Source organism: Hypanus sabinus, chromosome 10 (assembly GCF_030144855.1).
Source record: "Hypanus sabinus isolate sHypSab1 chromosome 10, sHypSab1.hap1, whole genome shotgun sequence".
Taxonomy (NCBI): domain Eukaryota; kingdom Metazoa; phylum Chordata; class Chondrichthyes; order Myliobatiformes; family Dasyatidae; genus Hypanus; species Hypanus sabinus.
In genome coordinates this window covers 152,627,546-152,648,269 of record NC_082715.1, presented here as the reverse complement: position 1 = coordinate 152,648,269, position 20,724 = coordinate 152,627,546, and the positions used below count along the sequence as shown (strand labels likewise).

The 20,724-nt window shown below is 45.7% G+C and overlaps 1 protein-coding gene across 2 annotated transcripts in view; it reads right to left on the bottom strand.

Moving 5' to 3' along the window:
* The window catches only part of LOC132401258 (E3 ubiquitin-protein ligase TRIM33-like), a 29,086-nt gene extending 18,025 nt beyond the window's left edge, over nucleotides 1-11,061 (bottom strand). The window contains exons 1-4 of one of the 2 annotated variants that reach the window (XM_059983280.1): nucleotides 10,718-11,061; nucleotides 7,719-8,230; nucleotides 2,411-2,994; nucleotides 1,450-1,496 (exon numbers count right to left, since the gene is read on the bottom strand). In XM_059983280.1, the coding sequence (XP_059839263.1) occupies nucleotides 1,450-1,496; nucleotides 2,411-2,994; nucleotides 7,719-8,230; nucleotides 10,718-10,975 (1,401 nt within the window). In that variant the 5' untranslated portion in view covers nucleotides 10,976-11,061. Of the gene's footprint in view, nucleotides 1-1,449; nucleotides 1,497-2,410; nucleotides 2,995-7,718; nucleotides 8,268-10,717 lie in introns of both variants that reach the window. The other variant, XM_059983281.1, reaches the window with a different exon arrangement.
* Between the last annotated feature and the right edge of the window lie 9,663 nt (nucleotides 11,062-20,724).

Genomic DNA, 20,724 nt, shown 5'->3' with positions numbered 1-20,724 from the left:
CCTGACGAAGGGTCTCGGCCTGAAACGTTGACAGTGATTCTTCCTATAGATGCTGCCTGGCCTGCTGTGTTCCACCAGCATTTTGTGTGTGAAGATTATTACAGGCTTAGGCTGGTGAAGCCAGGGTTTATGGAATTATTACAGAGGTCTGAGCAGCGGGTTTAGGCCAGCGAAGCCAGCGTTTACGTATATTCTTTCATAAGTGTTATTGTATTTTATTTTCCTGTAGACGTCTGCAAGAAAATTAATCTCAAGGTTACATAAATGTACTTCAATAGTAACTTTACTTTGACTTTGGAGAAAAGGAGGAGAAGGATTTCCTAGAAGACTATAAGGTGCTGGGACTGGAAACAGGTGTAGTGGGCTGCACATTATGTGCCTCAGTTTGGCATGCTGTGCAACTTTGTCAGGCCATTTATGACAGCCTGGAACGTGGTGACGTGTCAGTTGTGGTCATAATGAAGTGGGATTGTTGCACAAGTCCATCTGGCTCACTCACGTCCTTCAGAACCGGTCTACATGTGACTCCCAACACCTTCCAGCTGCCCTGCTCTTGAAGATCACCACTTCTACCGGCTCCACCTTCCTGCCCACATCCCAAGGATCTTGGATCCTTCAGTGTTCAATAGTCTCAAACACACTGCACCCGCACCCACGGGCTCCAAGGCAGACAGTCCCAAAGGATCGTCTTCCTGGTAGGGAATGACTCCCTTGTCTCAGTGTTAAGTGACAAAACTCTCTGTTTCTGGGCTCTCCCAACTCTCACTGCTCAGATCTGGTCCTTCAACAAGGTTCTCAGAAGGGATGCTAAATCCAAAACAAACCACTTGGGTCAGGGGGTAAATGAAGGATGGATTAGAGCACGGGTCACAACAACGATTGCTGCATCCTTTCATCGGATCCGCAGCTTAAAGGACCCGCTGCCACCATACAGTAAACTGCGAATATATCCACCTTGCCTTTGCAAGCTCAGCTGGAGGTCAGTGTTGATTTACAGACCATGGATTTTGGCATTGTCTGTATTCTGCAAGGATTCTAGGGGATTTGTTGAGGTAGCGGCAATTGGAAATGGTAAACAATGGGCCCAAAAGAGGTTTGTAAACTATGGCCATAGGCGGGAGGCTTAAACAAGGTCTCTCATGTCAGCAGCAAGTCTCCAGGGGATTGATGCTCTAGAGAACAAGACCAATTTGCAGTTCAGCTCCCACCTACAATCTCCACCCATTGCTGACTCCTGCTGTCATGCAGGTGAGATGGACTGCGCACTTCGCATCGAACACTGAAATGACTCACCAGTGACACTGTTGGTGAATCAGCAAAGTAGAAAGAGAAATCTTCCCATGCCCTATTAAACACCTATTTCAAACTTTAAACTTTCCTTCCATGTAGCACCACAAAATTAGGGATAATAGTTACCCAATGAGATCACAGTTTTCAATCACAACTTACCTGCAGAGCCCCCTTGGTTTCTGAGCCGTCCACTCCCTCTCCCTGCTCTGAAAACAACAAAGGATTCTCAGATCCGAGAGCTCAGCGTACACACGTATCCTATTTCCAAAGTACAATCAGCTGCCTCACTCACCTAGAACTCGGGGCACAGTGCGGCTGATAACGGTGCCCTAAGCACACGCTCTGTATCAGTAGCACCATTTGTTGGGTACAATGAATAACCCTCTGCCTTTCTCAGCAAGATTCCCTGCAGCAGCTACTGAACAAGCAGAATCTGGAAGACACCTTCCAGCTGCCCTGCTCTTGAAGATCACCACTTCTACCGGCTCCACCTTCTGCCCACATCCCAAGGATCTTGGATCCTTCAGTGTTCAATAGTCTCAAACACACTGCACCAGCACCCACGGGCTCCAAGGCAGACAGTCCCAAAGGATCGTCTTCCTGGTAGGGAATGACTCCCTTGTCTCAGTGTTAAGTGACAAAACTCTCTGTTTCTGGGCTCTCCCAACTCTCACTGCTCAGATCTGGTCCTTCAACAAGGTTCTCAGAAGGGATGCTAAATCCAAAAATACTAACTATTTCTCTCCACTAATCCGGCCTTATACGGTGATTTCAGAATTTTCTGTTTCTAATTTTAGATTTCTAACACCTGCAGTTTTTTGTTTTGTTTTGTTTTTTGGTTCTAATAAACTTAGTTGATTTCAAGTTGCCAGTGAGAGTTAGGATAATGCTTCTATCAACAATACTCTAATGCTTCCCAGAACCCTGAGTGGGACACCTCTAATCATATTTTTCTAAACTCCCTTCACCTCTGAACATGGTATCCTAGACGTCCAAGTTTGTGTGTGTTGGACCGCTGGACATGTAGTCCTTTAAGTGTATTAGTTAATATCATTATCCAAATATCTGGCATCATCCGCCCCACCACAGCCAACTTCCCCTCCCACTTTATCCCATTTACCTCTTTTGAAATTGAAAGTCCCAAGCAGATTCTCCGTCTCCAAGCAGCATTCCTCAAATTCCAAGGAAGGGACTTCAGTGCTCAAGTTTAAGGGCCTTGCCTCCTTCAGAGCCACAAGGACTGATGTGATTGGCTGGAACATCTCTATCAACTCCTCATTGATGCCAAACCTCAGCATAACGTTTGCCAGCCTGTGCCCGGCTCCCATCCTTTCAATAATCTGATGAGTTTGAGACAGGGCATTGGCCAGCCTGCTCTGCTGCAGCACGTGCTCAGCCTCCAGCTCCTGCAGCAACACGTCTCCTTCACTCACAATTTCTTGTGCGACGGCAATGGCCCGTTGCTTGATTGAAGATTCAATTTCATTTCTCATTAAGTCCGCTCTTTCCTTCAGGGACATTACTTCTGAATAGCTGTCAGTAAATCTATTGTAACTTTCCTGTGTTGTGTACACCATTTGTTTCAAGACTTCCTTCTCCAACATTACCTGCTCCTTCATGCTGTGGTAACTATGACCTTTGGGAGTGTGATGAAGCAAGAGGCAGTGGCAACAGACGCCCATGGAACATGTCTTGCAGAAAAAACTAAAAATAAATGTGGATCAAGATAGTGATACAAGGATACAGCGACAACAACTACAAGCTTTCTTCTGTCCACAGACCTGGTGAGTAAACTCATACTTCTCTGTCTAAATACACAACTGTGCACCCTGGTGTTTGACTTCCTAACCAACAGACCTCAGATAGTCAGGATGCACAACCTCCCCTTCCTCCCCATCATCCTCAACACGGCAGTGTGCTGCCCCTCTCTCACAGCATTTCCCATGCAAACGTAGAAGCTGTAGCAGCTTCTCCCCTCTTCCAGAGGCCCAGATAGCCCAGTCAGGTGAAGCATTTCTTCCAATTCAGCGCACTGCAGTCAGTGTTCACAATGTGGCCTCCTCTCCACTAGTGGACCTGACAGCACATACCTTCAAGCTAAAGGACAACTTCTACCCCCTGCAGTTATCAGATTCTTGAATGGACTTTTATACAATAATTCGGACTCTTGACATCACAGCCTACCTCTTTATGATCTTTCACTTTCGCCAGCACTGAACTTTCTCTGCACTGTTACTGTTTAACCTTGCTCTACTCCAATGCACTATGCAAGACAAGTGTTTCACTGTAACATGTGACAAAATAAACACATTGAAATTTCAAATGAGTGCCCGAGCTCCATCCCACTCTCACACTGACAATTTACCTGTGGCTGACCAGACTTAATGCTGAGTTCTGCAGCTTTAGGTGACTCCTTTCTCTGCACTGAAACCAGCCACTTCTGCTGCAAGTCATTCACTGCAACATCCGTTCAGTCTCTCTCTCTCTCTCTCCACAGCCTGCCTTAGTGGCACTGTGCATGCTCCTCAGTACAATTATAGTACCATAGAGTCATGAACTATTAATCTCTGTACCTGGACAATAGCACTCCACACCCTTCCCATCCATGCAGTTAACTAAACTACTTTTAAATGTTGGAATGAAACCCCCATTCATCACTTCTGTTGACAGCTTGTTCCACTGTGCAAGTCTTACCCTGGTTGGTCCTCTCAAAGTGCAACATCTTAGTTTTCTACATTAAATTCCATTTTTAGCCCATTTTTCCAGCTGGTCCAGATCCTGTTGCAAGCCGTCCTTACTATCCACTACACCCTCCGTTGAGATAGTTGTGTTGTCTTGTTGGTCTCCTCCTGTGCTGTACAGTATTTATGCATCTATTATTCTTTCCATACTTCCTACATGCAGACAAAGTATAGGACATCCCCACAGATCCATTCCAGGAAACACAAATATTGGTTAATACTCTTTAATAAGTCACACCAATATTCTAATAAACAAAAGTTCTCACATACAGATTCTATGAGAATAAGATCAGCATAATTTTATAACTGAATAGTCTTGATGAGACTTGGCTGAAACCACCATTGAACCCCAGTAACAAACCTGCTTCATCCATACAGAATAAATAGCATAGCCCAACATGGATTAATTTATTAAGTTCTCTATGTATGTTGTGATGTCATCTTTAACTCTTGCTTCGTCACTCTGAGGTACCCACCAGCTTCAATCACACTGGTGCCCGAGCAGAACGTGGTAACCTGCCTCCATGACTTTCGCCCAGTAGCACTTATACCTACTGTGATGGAAGTGCTTTGGGAGACTGGTCATGAAGCATATCAACTCCAGCCTGAGGACCAACTTGGATCCATTCCAATTTCCTGGCCGTTATAACAGGTCAACAGCAGATGCCATCTCATTGACTCTTCATCTGGACAATGAAGGTACACACGTCAACATGCTCTTCATTAACTACAACTGAAGATTCAACATTATCACCTATTCCTCTAAAACCTTTCCTATACATGTACTGTACCTGTCCAAGTGTCTTTTAAATATTGTTAATACACCTGCCTCAACATGGCAGCTCATTCCATACACTGGCCATTACCTAGGTGTAAAAGTTACCCCTCAAGTTCCTATTAAATCTCTCCCCTCTTGGCACAGTAGCACTATGGCTTGTCCATCGCTTTACAGCACCAGCCAGTGATTAACGATTGGGGTTCATTTCCTGCCACAGCCTATAAGGAGTTTATACGTTCTCCCTGTGAAAACATGGGTTTCCTCCAGGTGCTCTGGTTTCCCCTGGCATACATTCCAAAGAGGTACAGGTTAGGGTTAGTGAGATGTAAACATACTATGCTGATTCCGTAAGAGTGGTAACACTTGGGAGCTACCTTCAGTCCAATTCTCACTGATTTTCACTGAATGGTTCAATGTACATGTGACAGATGAAACTAATCTTTAATTTTTCTTTCTTTCATCTTAAACCTGTGCCTTCCAGTTCCAGATTCCCCAACCCTGGGAAAAATACCTTATCTATGCCCCTCATAGTGGTATCCATCTCTATAAGACCACCCCTCTTTCTCCTAAGCTCCGATGAAAAAAGAACCAACTTGCTCAACCACTCTCCATAACAAGTCCCAGCAACATTCATGTAAATCTCTTTCGAGCTTAGTGATCACCAACCCGACTTTGAGACTTTCCCAGTAGATCCCAAAAAAAGAAAGGAAAATAAATACACAAATACTGTTGAGAGATTGTTTCCGGGCTGTGGGGTTTTAGTCCCGTTATTTCTGCCCAGTGTGCATGCGTGTAGCTCCCCCGCCACACACTACACAGTATACTTCAGTGATCCCCAACCACCATCGCAAGGAAACGATATGATTTGGCAATATGAAACCATATGAGTCAGCTGCACCTTTCCTCACTCTCTGTCACATTTACTGTTGAACTTAAACATACGCCAGGTCATTAATCGCCTAAAAGCAGTGATACCCTGGCGCCTGGTTGGCCTCGAGTAACAGGCTGCCTCGTGTGGGAAGTGCCATTGCTGGAGCGTGGACAGATGGGCGCCGCCTCTAAACCTGTTTATCACACCGAATGACGTGGGGAACCCGGTGCTAAGATATTCGCAGACGACCTAATTTGGGCTCAGGGTTGCGTAAGCAGCAGAGCAGCTACCTTGCTGCGATCTACTGAAAGTCATCCCTTGAGCCAAACTTTTGTCGGCCGATAGATCCTACGAGGGGGGCAGGTGGGCACCCTGTCGCACTCCTTGCTTGGTGGGTTGCTCTCTCCAGACTGCGACCGCTGCGATCCCGGCACGGGGACCTCTGGCCCTGACTTTGTCCTCTCACCCCACCCACGACCAGCTGCACCTGGCCAAGGCGTCTGGCAGTGGGTGGGCGGGAGGCTGGGGTTCAGGCCCGGAGACTGTCTAATGAGGCAATGAAGCACTCAAAACTGCTTCAGTACCTTGAGTCCAAGCTCCCTGCACTTAAAAACAAACCCGCTGAGTTTTTTCGGCAGAAAAAAATGTGAGCAAGTGGGACAGCAGCTGAGAGCCACAAAAACTAAATTGCAGAATAGACTGGACCTGCTTCGAGTATCGCTGTATTCCCATCATATTTAAACCCCCCCCCCCCACCCCATCGGCCAATCCGCAAGAATATTGTCAATATTAAACTGGGCCACAGTGCAAAAAAAGGTTGGTGACCCCTGGTGTTTATACATTATTTCTACATCCGGGTTGCAGGGTTTTGTGACTAATTAATTTAGTAGGTCGATCTTGCCTTTCACTAAGGTCGAGGTAGGGGATCTTGGGCTTAAAAAGGTTGGTGACCACCATTCTAGCTTAATGGCATCTTTCCATCATAGGAGACAGTGATAATAGATATGAAACTGATTCTGATTCTTTCCTATAGTAGGGAGACCAAAACCAAACAGAATTTTACAAATGTGGCTTCAATAATGTCTGTACAACTGCAAAATAACATCCCAACCTCTATTTTCAATGTCCTGCCAGATGTGCCAATGCCTTCTTCACTACCCTGTCTACCTGTGATGCCAGGGAACCTTGTATCTATCTATTCTGCACCACCATGCTCTACATTGACTGTAAAAATCCTACCTCTTGCCTTCCCAGAATGCAACACATTGCATTTAACAGAATTAAACTTCATTTACCATTCCACAGTCCATTTACCCAAGCTGATGAAAATCCCTCTCTAAACCATCTTCACTGTCTGTGACATCATCTATTTTAGTGTCATCTGCAAGCTTGCTAACTATGCATTCTCATCCAGGTCATTTACAGTACACACAGCAATGGGCCCAGCACTGGCCCCTGAGGAACACCATAAGTCATGGGCCTCCAAACTGAAAAACAACCTACCACTATCACTCTGTTTCCTACCATCAAGCCAATTCTGTATCCAATTAGCCAACTCTCCCAGGATGCCATGAAATCTAACTCTCCACAGAGTCCACAATGCACAACCTTATCAAAGGCCCTTTGTAAGCCCATACAGATCACGCCAACCATCCTGTCCTCATGGAACTTGTTATTAATTCTTCAACAACTCAGGTTCATGAGGCATGATGTCCCATACACAAAGCCATGCCATTCTAAATAACCCATCTTTCTAAATGTCTGTATACTTATCAGGAAGCCTTCCTGTAATTTCTCTGTTCTTTGTAGGCATCAATGTCTCATATCCTCCCAATATATTTATTTCAAGACCCCCATCCCATACCTTGGTATTTGTATGGATTTAATACATCTGCTTTTCTAGCTGACAGCAAAGAAGTCTTTGCTACAACATTCCTGGGCTTAGCTTCCTCAGCCTTCAGTTCGGGATCAATCCTACCCACTACTCAAGGGGAATATGATGGGACCAGCCGCTGGAACCACGCAACACTGACTGTACCTGATCTGTTGCTCCTTGTGTTCTGGACAAATGGTCTGCTTCTTGTTCTTTCCAATGTTCGCAAACTCCTCATAGCTGAGCTCCTTCAGCTCATTAAAGGGCATCACCAAATGTCCATACTTCTTAGTCAAAAGCTGGTGGCTTTTGCAGCACCTCAGACACAGGAACTGATCACACTCGAAGCAGAGAGAAGTGGCAGACTCCTCATTGCTCTGTGCCAGGCAGATACTGCACCAGATGTTGAGCCCAGACCCAATCCTCTGCCACAGCTGCAGGGTGTTCACCAGATAGGTCAAGAACGTGTTGTCTTGTATTTTGGAGACATCCGTGTCTGAGGGTGCACTGCAGATGGGGCAGCCGGTGAAGTTCTGCTCTGCCCACACGTTCTGCAGGCATTCCAGGCAAGCACTGTGCAGACACGGAAGTAGCTTTGGTTTCCTCAATTGGTTATGACAAACTCCACATGTTACATTTTCATCTGGCAGTCCAGTACCTGATCCAGGTTCCATTACCTTCATTCATTCAGAAGACAAAAAGTAAACATACCATCTGAGAACAATGAATGCAAAAGTTATATTAGTAACCAATTGCACCAGCACCTCCGAAGGCTAAGGAAATTTGGCAGGTCCCCGATGACCCTGACCAATTTTTACAGATGCGCCACAGAAAGCATCACAACTTAGTATGGCAACTTTACTGACTAACCCTGCAGAGGGAAGTGAATGTGGTGCAGTCCTTCATGCTAATCAGCCTCTCCTTCACTGACTCCATCTACATTTCCCGCCACCTCAAGGCCCCTCCCAGCCTATTCATTGGCTTATCTGTCTTCCCCCGCCTCCCCAGGAGATACATCAGCTTGGAAGCACAAGTCGCTATACTCAAGGATAACTTCTATCCCACTACTATTAGACTCTTGAATGGACATCTTGTATGATGAAGATGAACTCTTGATCTTCCAGTCTACCCCATCAGAGCTGTTGCACTCCATTTGTCTCCCTGCACTGCACTCTCTCTGTAACTGCAGCATTAGATGCTGCAACAATCACGAAATGCTAGAGGAACTCAAGCAGGTCAAGCAGCATCTATTCTCAGCACCTTTTGGCAGGACTGGTTTCTGCATTGTTTTTCTTTTTACTATCTTGATGCTTTGACTTATCAACCTCCACCTTAAATGCAGCCAGTGACTTGCCCTCCACAGCTGTCTGGGGCAACAAATTCCACAGATTCACCACCCTCTGACTAAAGAAATTCTTCTCATCTCCATTCTGATTGGTCATCCCCATTTCTGAGGCTGTGCCCTGTTGTTCTAGACTCCCCCCCCCCCCATATCCAGGCCTTTCAATATTCAATATGTTTCCATGAGACCCACCCCCCATTATTCTAAATTCCAATGAGTACAGGCCTGGAACCATCAACCGCTCCCTGTATGATAACTCTTGCATTCACAGAGTCATTCCAGTGAGCCTCCTGCTTTCTCAGACGAGGGGCCCAAAACTGCTCACAATACTCCAGGTGAGGCCTCACTCGTGAAGCCTCAGCATCACATCCTTGCCGTTATATTCTCGTCCCTTCGCGATGAATATTTCCCTTCCTCGCCACCGGCTCAACCTCAAGTTAACCTTTAGGGAATCCTGCACCAGGACGCCCAAGTACTTTTACACCTCTGATTTCTGAATTTGCTCCCCATTTAGAAAATAGTCCATGCTTTTGTTCCTTCTGCATGACCATACTCTTCCCAACACTGTATTCCACCTGCCTCTCGTTTGCCCACTGTTACACTGCAACTCATCCCACCGACAGCAGGTTCAGGTGTCACTTGCCACAGGTCATACCCTCCCCAAAATAGATCTCAACGACCCAAAAATATGAAACCATAGTCCCCTGCACCAGTTCCTCAACCATAAGACAGAGACAATATCAATCTCCATCTCTATCCTCCTGAATCAAGGAACTCCATAAACCTCTTCAAGCCCAGCCTGTTCACTTTGCTCCATTTTCCAGAGCGACTCCCCATATCTAGATTCCCCTAACGTTCAGAATTCTGTTTTGGTGGAGAATAAATGAGCCTCTACCAAAGGTGCCTGCCACCCTGTCAGCAAAGAAGTTTTCTCTCCACAGTGTCCCAGATGGGCTATCCCTTGTTCTGAAACAGTGACCTCCAGCTTAGAAAGATCCCAGAAATGTATGCCCTGCATCCAGCCTGACCAACTACGTAATTTGCAACCTTGAAACAGATCACCTTTCATTCTCTGGAGAATCCAGCCCCCTCACCTCTCCCCCCACAGAGGGACCTGCCTAGTGAAGTTCCCTCTGTGGAAGTATGTTCTTGTTAAGACCAGACCTGTAAACAATACTCCAGCTGTTATCCCACAAGACTACCTTTTACTCAAATCCTCCAGCGGCCAGAGGCCTCCATACTATTTTCCTTACTAATCATTAACACAAACTGTTGTGTTTTGGCCTAAAATGCCAAACATTTAATCCCTTCCACAGGTGCTGCCTGACCTGCTGAGTTTCTCTGCGCTGTTTTACTAATCACTTGCCAGACCTGTAATGACTCCCGGATCCCTTTGAAAGTGGACTGCACCATGTCCCTCCTTTAAAACCTAAAGTCCCACATCAACCAGATGATTTCATCCAGAGGTCCATGGCCAGATCGACTGGGAGATCAAGAGTTCCTCTTTAGGTATGAGAGTCTGGTAACAGCGGGATAGAAGCTATCCTTGAATCTGGTGATTTGTGCTTCCACAGCTGTTCGGCCAGTCCTCTCCATCCCTCCCAAGCAGCCCATCTCTCTCCCTGCCGCTGGCGAGGAAGGCTCTGACAGACCACGACGAAGGGGTGCAGGGCTGTTTAACAATGGTCGCGAACTTTCTCATTTTATGGACGGGGGAGGGGCAGTTAATGCTCCCCTCTTCCTCAGCAGGATTCCCAGCGCAGGTGGTTTGGTGCAGGGGGCAGGAGCAGAGGAGCGAACCCCGCAGAGACCGAGCGCTTACCTGCGGCGCCGGGGCGACAAGAGGGTGACGGCTGTCCCGCAAGGCCCAGCCCTCCATCTCGGGAAGCGAAAGTGAAAGGAAAAGCTGCCGCCTTCCGGCCCAGCGGAACAGACGGCCCGGAGCCGCTACTGCCACACACACGAAATGCTGCTGGCTCGGCTCCCATCTGTGGAAGAGAGTAAACAGTCGACGTTTCACATCCGCCTGCTTCGCCCACTGCTGGCGACTTCCACCCAACTTGTCCTCGTCCCTGCACATCCGGCAGGCCTTCTCCCACGGTCCTTGGAGACACCATATTACAAGACAAAAAGGTCCCCCACTCTTTCTCAGTGTAAGGTTGTCCTTGCAGCAATCTCAAAAGTACTCCAGCCGACTTAAGTATCACAGTATAGGTTGACAATGGATAGACTGTGAACCATAAAAACATAGCAGGATTAGGCCATTCAACCCATCAAGTCTGCTCTGCTATTCTAGCTCAATCCCTCAGTCATTCTCCTGCCTTCTCCCTGAAACTTTTGACATCCTGACCGATCAAGAACCTGTCAACTTCTGCCCAATGACCTGACCTCCATAGCCATCTGTGGCAATGAATTCCACTACCCTCTGGCTAAAGAAATTCCTCCTCACCTCTGTTCTGAGGCTGTGCCATCTCGCCCTAGACTCCCCCACTTTTGGAAATAGCATCTCCACATTCACTCTATGTACGTTGATAAGTTTCAATGAGATCCCCTTCATTCTAAATTTCAGCGAGTACAGAGCTATCATGTTAACCCTTTCATTCTCAGAATTATTTGTGTGAACCTCCACTGGACTCTGTCCAATACCAGTACGTTTTTTTCCAAGACAAGGGACCCAAAAGTGTGTACAATACTCCGTGTGGTCCAACCAAAGCCTCAAAATTACATCCATGCTTTTATATTCTAACCCTCTTAAAATAAATGCTTTTCCCTTCCATACCAGCAAATTAAACTTTAGGGAATCCTGCATTAGGACTCCCAAGTCCCTTTGCAACTCGGAATTTTGAATTTTCTCCACATTTGGAAAATAGTGCACACCTTTAACCAGAAGCCAATCGGATATCGGAAGTTTGGAGGGGACTTCAATCAGGTCCACTTTCCAAGGATGAAAAGACAGCAGCAGGTTGCAACGGCAAAAAAGAGCTTTGACAGCAATCATCGGCGTTTGGGATTGATTGGAAACGCAAATTAAAGGATGACTACAACTGCGAGAAGTGCATCCGGCTGCAGCTTCTAGCAAACCACGTTACGGAGTTGGAGCTGGAACTGGATCATTCAGGAGGCTGAAGGGGTGTTAGTTTGGGCATATAGTTAGGTAGTTACACCCAAGGTGCAAGACACAGGAAACTGGGTGACAGTCAGGAAGGGGAAAGGGGATAAGGCACCAGTGCAGAGTACCTCCGTGGCCATCTCCCTCAACAACAGATATCATTTGGGATACTGTCATGGAATGGCCTAACAGGGGAGAGTCATAGTGGTCACATCTCTGGCACTGAGTCTGCCCCTGTGACTCAGAAGGAAAGGGGGGAAGGGGAGAAGAGACACACTGTGGTGATAGGGGATTTGTTAGTTAAGGGAATGGGCAGGAGGTTCTGTGAGCGAGAACGAGATTCCCAGATGGTATGTTGCCTCCCGTGTACCAGGGTCCACAGGCTGTTACAAAGGTGAAGGAGACCGTCGTCAGAAACCTCTTATTCGCTGATGATTGCGCCCTCAATGCCAGCACAGAGCAGAAGATGCGGCGAGAAATGAACTGCCTCTCACGAGCCTGTGACAACTTCAGACTTACAATCAGCAGCAAAAAGACCGAAGTTATGTACCAGCCCGCCCTGGAAAGCCCTCCCAGGAACCACACATCACAGTAAAGGGGCAGAAGCTACTGGCAGTTGACAGCTTTTCTTATCTGGGCAGTACTCTATCACGAGATGCAGAGATCAGCAACAGAATTGCCAAAGCCAGTGCCGCCTTTGGGAGACTCCATGAGAATGTATGGGAGCGGAGAGGACTCAGCCTTACCACCAAGCTGAAGGTCTACCGAGCAGTGGTTCTCACCACCCTCCCCTATGCCAGCGAGACCCGGACTGTCTACAGCAGACACGCTGAACAGCTCAACCACTTCCACTTGAGCTGCCTCTGCAGACTTCTCCACGTATGATGGCAGGACAAAGCCCAGACTCGGAGGTGCTGGAGCGGGCTAGCACCCACAGCATCTACACCCTCCTACAGAAAGCCCAAGCCAGATGGGCTGGCCATGTCGGCAGGATGTCTGACAGTCGACTACCAAAACAGCTGCTGTATGGAGAGCTGAGCCAGGGCAAGCGCTCAGTTGGAAGGCAGAAGAAACGTTTCAAAGACTGCCTCAAAGTGTCCCTCAAAGACCTCAACATCAATCCCAGTAGCTGGGAATCGCTTGCTCTGGACCGCCCAACCTGGTGGAGCAGGACCACTAAAGGAGCGTATGCAGCAGAAATCAGATGCACCGCAGAGGCTCAGAGGAAACGTGCCACACGCAAGGCTCGAACTACCTCCACTTCCACTGCAGCACCTACCCTCATGTGTCCCACATGTGGGCGAGCTTTCAGGGCCCGGATTGGCCTCACCAGTCACCTCCGGACCCACAGTCACAAACCCTCCACCTGACAGAAATCGTGGTCGTCTTCGACTCCGAAGGACAAACAACAACAACCAGGGTCCAGGATATCTCAGATCAAGTCTTCAGCATTCTTAAGTGGGAGAGTGAACAACTAGAGGTCGAGGACTATGTAGGTACCAATGATATGGATAGGGTGAGAGAAGACGTTCTGCATAGGGGGTTCAGGGAATTAGGTTCTAAGTTAAAGGGCAGGACCTCCATGGTTGTCAGATGCAAGTGAGGCCAGAACTAGGAAGATTATACAGTTTGATATGTGGCTAAGGAGTTGGTGTAGGAGGAAGGGCATAAGATTTTTGAATCGTTGGGCTCTCTTCCAGGGAAGGTGGGGCCTGTATAGAAGGAATGGTTTGCACCTCAACTTCAGGGGGACTAATATCCTGGTGGGAGGTTTGTTAATGCTGCATGGTGGAGTTTAAACTAGTGTTGCAGAGAGAAGGAAACCAGGGTGCCAGAACAGTTCAGGGAGGGGTTGTGAAGGCAGATGTGTTGGTAAGAGCTTAGACAAAGTCAGGAATCAAAAGACTGAGCATGGTGTGACCAGTACCCTGAGCTGTGTATATTTCAATGTAAGAAGTATCATAGAAAGGTGGATGATAATGCTGAAGATGAGGTAGCTGGTTTACAAACACAGGCAATGTGTAGTGAGGAGAGGCTGATGATAGGGCAAAACTGCAGTGAACAGGATGAGCTGCGACTCAAAAGGTGGACAAAATCAAAAAGGATGAACACAGGACTGAAAGGTGTTGTATCTGAATGTGCATGGTATAAGGTCGATGAACCAGCAGCACAGGTACAGATTGGCAGGTATGATGCTGTACACATCACTGAATCATGGCTGGAAGGAGATTATAGCTGGGAGCTTAATGTCCAAGGATTCATGTTGTGTCGAAAGGATAAGCAGGAAGGCAGAGGGGTTGGTTGCTCTGTTGGTAAAAAACAAAATCAAATTATTAGTAAGAGATGACATGGGTCAGAAGGTGTTGAATCATTGTTGTTAGGGCCAAGGAACTGCAAGGGTAAAAAAAAACCCCTGATGGGTGTTGTATACAGACCATCATACAGTAGTAAGAATGTGGTCTACAAACTACAATGGAGATAGAAAAGACATACAATAGTCATGGTGGATTTCAATATCCAGGTAGATTGGGAAAATCACATTGGTGCTGGATTACAGGACAGGAAATTTATAGAGGGCCGATGAGATGGCTTTTTTGAGCAGCTCGTGGTTAAACCCACTGGACTGGGTGTTGTGCAATGAACTGGAATTGATTAGAGATCTTAAGGTAAGAGAACCCTCAGGGACAGGTGATCATAATATAATCAAATTCACCCTGAAATTTGAGAAGGAGAAGCTAAATGTATCAGTATTACAGTGGATTAAAGGGAATTAGAGAGGTGTGAGAGGGGATCTGGCCAGAATCGATTGGAAAAGAACACTGGCAGGGATGATGGCAGAGCAGCGATGGATGGAATTTCTGGAAGCAATATTAGTCCCCCTCCATCTATACATACCAAAGAGGAAGAAGTATTCTAAAGGTAAGATGATACAACCATGGCTAACAAGAGAAGTCGAAGCCAACATAAAAGTCAAAGAGAGGGCAAATTATAGATCAAAAATTAGTGGGAAGTTAGAGGACTGGAAAGCTTTTAAAAGCCAACAGAAGGCAACTAAAACAGTCATTAAGAATGATGAGAAAATGGTGGTGTGATGGCAGTGCGCGCGGCCGCTCCAGGAATGAATATCTTTTATCTGTAAGTAGGGGCCGTGCACAATCCTGATTTGATGGGGACGGATGTGAGAAGCACAGAGGAACATCTGGTGAAACTTCTGCCGTGCCTGATTCGCTGCCAATGTGCAATCAAGAAACCTCCGGAGAGGAGGCCCCGAATACTCAGCTTTGCCTGTTGTTTGGCGGCCGGGGCCAAGGTTGAACCGCTCGGCAGAGATGGTGCTCGGTGTCAGAGGGCTGGTTGGAGGCTCTAAGTTTTTCAGACAGACTCAGAGTTGGCTGTGGTCGGATGCTTCCAGAGGCTGCATCGGGAAGCTTTGCGGCGCTGGAGGTTCATGGCAGGAAGAGTTTTTCTTCCTTCTACCGTCTACATGAGATGATGGGCTATCGAGGACTTTGAGACTTTCTTTTACCATGTCCATGGTCTGCCTTATCAAATTACGGCATTGCTTTGCACAGTTGTAACTATATGTTATAATTATGCGGTTTTTGAAAGTTAGTCTTGGTCTGTCTTGTGTTTTTGTGATATCATACTGGAGGAACAATGTATCATTTCTTAATGCATACATTACTAATGACAATAAACGAGGACTTAGTGTCCTCACAATCTAAAAAGAAGGTAAAGATGGAATATGAAAGTAAGCCAGCCAATAATATTAAATATACAAAAAGTTTTTTTAAGATACATTAAGAGTAAAAGAAAAGCATAAGTGGATATCGGACCAGTGGAAAATGATGCCAGAGAGGTAGTAATGGAGGACAAGGAAATGGCAGACAAACTGAATATGTATTTTGCATTAGTCTTCATTGTGGAAGGCACTGGCAGTATGGTGGAAGTTCCAGGCATCAGGGGTCATGAAGTTACCATAACTAGAGAGGTTCTTAGGAAACTGAAAGGTCTTAAGGTAGATAAGTCACCTGGACCAGATCGTGTACACCTCAGAGTTCTGAATGAGTGGTTGAGGAGATCATGGAGGCATTAGTAATGTTCTTTCAAGAAACACTAGATTCTGGAAAATAGCAAATGTCACTCCACACTTCAAGAAGGGAAGGAAGCAGAAGAAAGGAAACTATAGGCCAGTTAGTCTGACCTCAGTGGCTGGGAAGATGTTGGAGACGATTATTATACTCACTGTACTCAAAAACTGTAGTCAGCATGGTTTCTTCAAGGGAATGTTTTGCCTAACAAATGTTGGAATTCTTTGAAGAAATAACAAGCAGGAGAGACAAAGGAGGATCGGGTGATGTTGTGTTCTTGGATTTCCAGAAGGCCTTTGACAAGGTGCCACACACGAGGCTGTTTTACAAGCTATGAGCCTGTGATATTACAGGAAAGCTTCTGGCATGGATAAAGCAGTGGCTGATTGGCAGGAGACAAAGCACTGGAATAAAGAGAACCATTCCTGGTGGGCTGCCAGTGACCAGTGAGATTTGACGGGGGTCTGTGTTGGGACTGATTCTTTTTCAGTTATATGTCAATGATTTGGATGTTGGAATTGATGGCTTTGTTCCAAAGCTTGCAGACGATATGAAGATAGGTGGAGGGGCAGATAGTTTTGAGGAAGAGGCTACAGAAAGACTCAGACAGATGAGGGAATGGACAAAGAAATGGCAGATGGAATACATTGTCCAAAAGTGTATGGTCATGCACTTTGGAAGAAGAAATGGAAGGGTTGACTATTTTCTAAATGGAGAGAAAATACAAAAATACTGAGGTGCAAAGGGACTAAGGAATGCTTGTACAGGATTCCCTAAAAGGTTATTTTGCAGGTCGAGTCCATGATGAGAAAAGCAAATGCAACGTTAGCATTCATTTCAAGATGACTAGAATATCAAAACAAGGATGAAACTTTGAAACTGTATAAAGCACTGGTGAGGTCTCACTTGGATTGTGAGCAGGTTTGGGCCCCTTAGTTTAGAAAGGATGGCCTGAAACTGGAGAGGATTCAAAGGAGGTTCATGAAAGTGATTCCAGGATTAAATGGGTTGTCATATGAAGAACATTTGATGGCTCTGTGCCATTACTAGAATTCAGAAGAATGAGGGGTGACCTCATTGAGACCTTTTGAATGGTGAAACCCTTTTGAAGGAGTGAGTGTGGAGAAGATGTTTCCTATAGTGGTAAAGTCCAAGACCAGAGTACCAAGTCTGGAATATAAGAATACCCTTTTAGAATGGAGATGAAGAAGAATTTCTTTAGCCAGGGAGTGGTGAAGCCATGGAATTCTTTGCCACAGGTAGCTGTGCAGGCCAAGTCTTTCAAGGCAATGTATATTTAAGGCAATGGTTGATAGATTCTTCATTGGTCAGGGCATGAAGGGATACAGGGAGAAGGCAGGAGATTGGGACTGAGAGGAAAATTGGATCAGCCATTATGAAATAACAGAGCAAACTCAATGGGCCAATTGGCCTATATCTTATGTTTTTTATTCCTTATACCAAAGTGCATGACCATACACATCCCTACATTCTATTCCCTCTGCCACTTCTTTGTCCATTCTCCCAATCTAAGACCTCCTGTAGACTTACTACTTCCTCAAATCTACCTGCCCCTCCACGTATCTTCATATCATCAACAAACCTGGCTGCAATGTCATCAATTCCATCATCCAAATCATGGCAATATAATGTAAAAAGATGCAGTCGCAACAACAAACTCTCTGGAACACCAGATTCCGGTACTAACTAGAAAAGCCCCCTTTTATTCCAACTCTTTGCCTCCTGCCAGTCAGTTTACCTTCTAACCATGCTTGTATCTTACCTATCATACCATGGGCTCTTGTTATGCAACGTCATGAGCAGTTCCTTGTCAAAGACTTTCTAGAAATTCAAGTATATAACATCCACTGACTCTCCTTTTCTATCCTGCTTGTTATTTCCTCAAAGATTTGTCAGGCAAGATTTCCCCTTAAGGAAACCATGCTGACTTTGGGTTATTTTATCCTGTGCCTCCAAGTACCCCAAAATCTCATCCTGAACAATAATGGACTCCAGCTGACTGCAGTGGCTGGGAAGAGTTAAAGTAATCTTAAGGTAGGTTATAATATTGGCACATCATGAACTGAAAGGACTCCACCTCCCTCTGGTGCTCCCCTCCCCCTTTCTTTCTCCCTAGGCCACCCGTCCCATGATCCTTTCCCTTCTCCAGCTCTGTATCCCTTTTGCCAATCACCTTTCTGGCTCTCAGCTTCATCCCACTCCCTCCAGTCTTCTCCTATCATTTCGCATTTTCCCCTCCCCCTCCTACTTTCAAATTTCTTGCCATCTTTCCTTTCAGTTAGTCCTAGTGAAGGGTCTCGGCCCAAAACGTCGACTGTGTTTCTCCCTGTAGATGCTGCCTGGCCTGCTGCGTTCCACCAGCATTTTGTGTGTTAACTGAAGGGACTATACTGGATTACATATTTTTGTAGATTAAGATATCAATAAGCTTGAAAGAGTGCAGAGAAAATTTACAGGACTGTTGTGGGAATTAAGACATGAGTTATAGGAAAAGGTTGAATAGGTTAGGACTTTACACCCTGGAGGTTAGAAGACCTTACAGAGGTATAGAAAATTACAAAGTGTGCATGGGGTAAACACATGCTCTCTCCACTGAGGCTGGTTAAGACCAGAACTATAAGTGATAGGTTAAGTGTAAGAAGTGAAATGTTTAAGGAGAACCTGAGGGGTTACCTCTTCACTCAGAGAGTCACAAGAACATGGAATGAGCTCCCAGTAGAGGCGATGAATGTGGGTTCAATTGCAACATTTAAGATAAGTTTGGATAGGTATGTATGTGAGAGGGTATGAAGGTCTATGGTCCAGGTGCAGGTAGATGGGACTAGACAGTTAAACAGGTCAGTATAGACTAGATGGGCTGAATGGCCTGTTCCTGTACTGTAGTTCTCACTGACTATGTCAATACCAACTAGATCAACCAATTCATGGACTTAATTAGGTTAAAGATGAAACAATCAAAGGAAGGCAACTTCAATCAAATTACTGGAGGTAACCTTTGTTAATATAAGGAAGGGCCCCAGGTGAACTTTAGAAACTTGTACAGGAAGTAAATGTTGCCACTTATTCTGGCGCCAAAATTGCATGACCGTAATGCTTGGTAACAACACAAAACACAAGCATCAAAACAACAACAGTACCACCCTCCCTCCCACTCACTCACAAGCACAGACAGTCCTCCAACTTCATCACAGACCTCCAGTCTCCAGCCATCGGGCTTCGACGTTTGGACTACGAATCAAACTTTGAAATCATCTCGCTGATGACTAAATAGGTTGATTTAGTGAAATAGTCCATGGTCAATCTGTTTGATGTGTGAGCTTATCAGTACTCTGAACATGGGTTTTACTCCAGTGATGAATCTAATGGCAAATCAGTGCCAACTTGTAAATGATACTGTAGCCAAACCACAGCAGCAAGTTAAATTCCCACAGGCAATTGCTGCACCGTGAGCTTATTACCTTGGCGAAGTGCAAAGTTTACCTTGTTTGTTCTGATACCCAAAGTTGTAACACATCTATGAAGCACGTTGGGAGTGATAGAATATTCCCCATTTGCCTGGACGTGTAGAACATAGAACATAGAATAGTACAGCACATTACAGGCCCTTCGGCCCACAATGTTGTACCAACCCTCAAACCCTGCCTCCCATATAACCCCCACCTTAAAATGTGTAGCCCTATTAAATAATTGTGGCCCAATCCAAGACAAAGCAGCCCAATTGAATGGCATGCCATCAACACACACACATTCCCTCCACTACAGCCACACAGTGCTTATAGTGTTTACCATATGCAAAATATACATTTACTCACCAGCTGTTAAATATGCATCTCTATAGCCAAGGTGACTGGAAAGACCAACAGTCGCATCCTGACTTTGAAATCTTTCATTGATTCTGGGTCTAAATGCTCAGACTCCCTCCTCAACATCACTACTGCAGCATCTTCCCTTGGAATGTAGCTCACCTCCACCACAAGGGTATTTAAGGACATCATTAAATTCCTACCTTGCCAGTAAAAAAACAGATCCTTAATTTGAAGACATACACAAATTATCAAATGAAAGGTGAAGTGAGGGCTTCCTACTCGCACCATAAGCTCCAGCAAGATGATTACTTTTTTTAGAAAGGTGATGTGGGACAGTAGCGTGGAAAGGGGACTCCCTCAGAGTGAGAACTGAAAGCTCAGCATTTAAAGTGGATCAAAAACAGACAAACTGGAGGGCAGAACCAGAAAATATAGACCAATTTTCAGAATGTTAAGGGAGATACACAGTGATGTTGAGAAGGGAGTGTAGATTAGTAGATGGTAAGCTTTTTTTATTTTAAGCTAGAGTTGTTCACAAGGCTTGCTGATGAGAAAGGAGAGTCACCGTGGGGCAAGGTATGGGAAGAACTTTATTGCAAAATTTGGTGTCAGATAGACAGACTGAAACCCTTTGCTTTCAAAGCCTCTTTTTAAAAAAATCTGGCCTGATTGGACTTGGTGTCATGTGATATCTATAGGTTAGAAATCCCCATCGGCTTATGCCCACAGCCATTGCCAGAATTTTAAAAGCACTTTCACTTCAATCCAAGCTTGCAAGTACTCTTCATTGTCCCAAAACACA